General features: G+C 38.1%; 1 protein-coding gene across 1 annotated transcript in view; it reads left to right on the top strand.

Annotated features, from left to right (window-relative positions):
• Window positions 1-1,071, top strand: part of myl4 (myosin, light chain 4, alkali; atrial, embryonic) — a 5,604-nt gene extending 4,533 nt beyond the window's left edge. Inside the window, 5 exon segments of the mRNA XM_035654277.1 lie at window positions 53-126; window positions 204-309; window positions 682-759; window positions 831-867; window positions 948-1,071. Of these exon segments, the coding sequence (XP_035510170.1) occupies window positions 53-126; window positions 204-309; window positions 682-759; window positions 831-859 (287 nt within the window). The 3' untranslated portion in view covers window positions 860-867; window positions 948-1,071.
• The last annotated feature ends 3,695 nt before the right edge of the window (window positions 1,072-4,766 follow it).

Below are 4,766 nucleotides of genomic sequence, written 5' to 3'. Positions count from 1 at the left end.
GAGTTCAGCTTTTAAATATCACATGACAATGTGTGTCTTCTCTTTTTAACAGACGTGGACAGTAAACTGGTGGACTTTGAGACCTTCCTGCCAATGCTGCAACATGTGGCTCAATCCAAAGACAAAGTAAGATAAATGGTTTCCTTACACAGGTCAGAGGTCAAAGGTCATTTAATACTAATATTCATTATGTGTGTTAACAGGGGACGCATGACGACTTTGTGGAAGGCCTCAGAGTTTTTGATAAAGAAGGAAACGGGATGGTGATGGGTGCAGAGCTGAGACATGTTCTGGTCACTCCTGGGCTATGCAGGACCAGCAACATGAGACATGCCTGCCCCTGAACAAATTGACTTAAAGTTGATTAACCATGAAAGCATGCACAAGAAGTGTAGAACTTCAATCAATTTTATTTGTATATGCCCAATTCATAACAGAAGTTAGTCTAGGACCACCTTTTCAAATAGAGCAGGTCTAGACCGAACTCCAAAGATGAACGTAGATGAAATCAGACTTACATCATTGGTAAGCACTGATTGGATTTTAGGTGTAGATATTTTGTGAACTGAAGTAGTTCAAAATATTAACTGTTGTCCTGTGTTCATTGCTTTCTTATTCATTGTTATTTACATGAAGATGCATCCTCAGACATTGTGTGTTTGAATGTGTGTTTATTAAAAGGAGAGAGGATGACAGAGGAAGAAGTGGACAAACTGTTGGCAGGACAGGAAGACGCTAATGGATGTATTAACTATGAAGGTAACAAACAGTCAGTAAACAGACAAACAGACCTGTCAAATAATGACTGACATAAACTGTTTATTTTACAGCTTTTGTCAAGCACATCATGGCTGGTTGAAACAACATGTGAGTGTCAATTTGTTTATTAAATATCAGTAGTCAGTCAATCTGTTTACTTCTGTACAAAACCAATCTGTCTGTTTCAGGTTGGAGTCAAAGAAGTTCCTGGTTTGCCCTGGTCACTACTTTCTTCTCTTTCTTCAATCTAAGATACCTGCTGTTTTTGTCCACTTGTTAAGAATACAATAAAACGTATTAGCATGTTAAACAGTGTTGTGGTTGCATTTCTTTTCAGTCCAGTGAGTGGAACAGTGTAATTATCTTGTTCCACTGCCCGTGTGTGCTGAGTTTGGCTCCCCTACCCAGGTAGTCAGCTGAGCTGTACTCAGCTATGGTCTTCAGCCAACTGTGGCCCAGTTGTGGTTTCCAGATTTGGTCAGGTTTTGGGTGTTGAATTGTGCTGATTAAGTGTCACACCCAAAATCAACTTCCCAGAAAGTGTCTAGGAGCATGTACATACTACACACTACAAACACCACACTACAAACTATATACTATATACTATACACTATGCACTACAGACTACAGAATACAGACTACATACTACATACTACATACTACACACTAAATACTACCCACTACTAACAACACACTACATTACTACATTCATCATTAATTTGCAGTCAGTGCTTCTGAATAAAGTCCAGGAAAATCTGGTTCAGATTTTAAGTTTTCAGGCTGATTCATTCCATGGATACTGACAGTGATCTATTCTGGTTTGCTGGAAGGTTTCAGATGAACTTGTCAACAAATTAACATATTTTATTAATTAAATAATTCATTTAAATCTTTATCTTGAGGTTGTTGATTATACTTCTTTTAGACAATTAATTAGTATAATTATGGATTTAATTTGAAAAAGGGTGGGATTGGAAGTAATGGACATGTGACTGTGTGTGTGTGTGTGTGTGTGTGTGTGTGTGTGTGATGACACACTACCTAACCTCTCAGGTTTCACTCGAGACGCAAAGCAAGAGAGAGAGAGATTCACACAGTCAGACAGACAGACAGACAGACAGACATTTATTGGATTTATTTTGGATTAAACAAACAGAATCAGGTAAGACTGTACCGTCATATTTTAGTGTGTGTGTGTAGATAATGAATGGTGTGTTTGTGTGAAGGACTCTGTGTCTGCTCCTAAGAAGTTTCAATCGAAAGATTTCTGGTTTATTTTACTGTGTGTGTGCGTGTGTGTCTGTAGTACACCTGCTGCGGTGCTGTTAAAGTGATTCTCTCTCTCTCTCTCGCTCGCTCTATGACATTATTAAAACTATTTTTATTTATTTAATGTTTCAACAAAATGTTTGTGTTCAGTTTCATTTTGTAAGGTTTAAATCTCAATAGTTACGTTTAATCTTTTTTAAATCACAGGTAACCATAGCAACAATACAGATGGATTCAATTGAATCCGTTGTGTACTGGGAGCCGTGGACAGCCACTGTACTTATTGTACTGACTGGAAAAAAAACTAACTAAACCACCCTAATCGTGGGGAGAACATGCAATCAGGAAGGTTCTAACACCAGCTGGGAATCGAACCCAAGACTTTGTTACTGTGAGGAACTGCTGTAACGGGACCGCAGACAAACTGTAAACATTCTGACCATTCAACTAGTGGACTGTAACAGACTCAGTGTGGAGAGCCGGGCAAATTACTCAAGGGCCCCACAGATTACATAAGGGCCTCCCCCTTCTGTCAAAGTACATGTCAATGTTTACAACTTCAGTGAGGATGAACCAAACTCTCTGTCATGAACAGGGTTAGGGTTACTTATTCAGACTGACAGAACAAACAGTTTTAAAAGAAGGAGGATCGTAATGGGAGCACTGGATCATAGTGGCAGCACTGGATCATAGTGGCAGCACTGGATTATAGTGGGAGCACTGGATTATAGTGGGAGCACTGGATTGTAGTGGGAGCACTGACAGGTGTCTGTCAGTGTTACTGGGAAGTGTCTGTCTGTTTCTTGGATGAGTTCAGGAGGATTGTTTGTGATGTTAAGACTGCAGCAGCCATGTTGTGGCTCGGACTGTTAATAGTTTTAAAGAGCGATGAGGTTCAGGTTCAGTTTAATAAAACAGAACGTTGACTCCAGGACACAAATTGGGGTTAGAGTTTAAGATAAGCCAGCAGACTCAGTATTTATAGGCCGACTGACTGTTCAACAAGCTGATCAGGGATCAGATATTAACAACTGCTGCAGTCTAATTCAGCCCAGTGTGACTGTGGCCAGGCTAACCACTAACTGAGCAGGGTCACACTGAAAGGTTAACATCCTGCCAGAGGAAATAGCATTTAGCTAGTCAGATTAGCACTGCTAGCTTCAGTTCAGGATAGTATGTATGCGAGTGCGGGTCCTGACTCGGAAAAGCTTTAATATGAATGGATTATCACACATATCTGGTTGCTAAAGATCTCTGTGCTGCAGCCGTGTTTACACAGGAGCTAATGGCTAGCTACCTTAAACATTTTTGCTACTAGCTGCTAACATATACTCAGATGTTATATTAGTTAGGAGCTTTAGAAACTAAAATGTTGACCTTGTATGAGTCATAAACACACATTTTCAGTATAGTATATATTTCTCTTATATATATTATAAACACAATATATGTGTCATAAGCATTATACAAAGTATCTTTTTTGTACATTATAGACACAGTATATGTCAGTATTATGTATACTATCATTACACCTGAATATTAGTTTATTAATGTTTCATTTTATTCCATCAGATATAAATATTCTTCATGTTAGCTGAAACATTTGCATTTTTCAGGATTCATTCTGACAGATTCAGTATCTGTTAGTACTTAGTAAAGCTTTGAAAGTTTTGAACAACATTTAGTGAAACCACATTTGTGGCCGAGTCTAGATATGTAACTAACCGTTAGCTTCAATGCTACTGCCACACACTACAATGATCAACAGACCTAATTAAGGTTTTATTTCAGTTGGGTGTTTTTGTCAGCCATGACAAAATGAAAGACTAAACAGTTACCCTCATTGCCTACCCAGAATGCCCTGTGGTCCACAGAAGTCCTTTGAAAGCAGTTAGATTGAATCAGAGCTCTTCTATTCTAGTCCTTGGGTGGATGCCTCTGAGTTGAAGTTGAGCTTGAAAACTGAATTTTAAACTCCACCAATTAAAATATGTTTAAAGCAATACAATTTTACACATTTAGAATCCAAAAATGTGTAAAGTTTATGCTGCCACCCTAACCTTTTAAAATTAGCTTTTTTTTCTAATTGGGACACGTTTTTTTGTCTCTAATGAATGGATCCTTAGTCCCAAGGCAAACCTAAGTCAGACTGCACAGACGCACATAGAAGTGACTGCAGCACATATGGAGGTTTTAAAGTTACAAGTTACTTGGCATCTAAATCGCAATGTGATCCTCAGAAAACACACACACACACACACACACACACACAGATATGAGTTCAAGTTCATGTGTGGCAGCAGATCCGTAATGTAGCTGGTTTGTGTCCTCAGAGATTTCTGTCTACAGACGACTCTATCAGAGAGTTTAACACAGGATGAACACTAATATGTTTTATTATTATTAATGTTATTAATAATATAATAGCTTTATTTGTATAGCATTCTTAAACATAAACAGAAAAACACAACTAATCAGTAAACAGTAATCAGTTATCAATAACCAGTAACCAGTGACAGTAACCAGTGACCAGTAACCAGTAACCAGTGACGATTAATTAGTAACCAGTCATCAGTCATCAGTCACCCTCTTTATTAAAGTTTGTAAGGAGAATGGTCTAGACCTGCTCTATTTAAAAAGTGTCCTGAGAACTTCTGTTATGAATTGGTGCTATACAAATAAAATTGAATTGAAATTGAATTGTAAGAACGCTGGTTGGTTCTTTTCTTCTGTTTATC

Source organism: Morone saxatilis, unplaced genomic scaffold, assembly GCF_004916995.1.
Source record: "Morone saxatilis isolate NCDOM2014 unplaced genomic scaffold, NCSU_SB_2.0 Contig14, whole genome shotgun sequence".
Lineage (NCBI taxonomy): Eukaryota > Metazoa > Chordata > Actinopteri > Moronidae > Morone > Morone saxatilis.
Note: the sequence above shows the minus strand (reverse complement) of the source record. Positions and strands in the feature narration are given on the sequence as shown.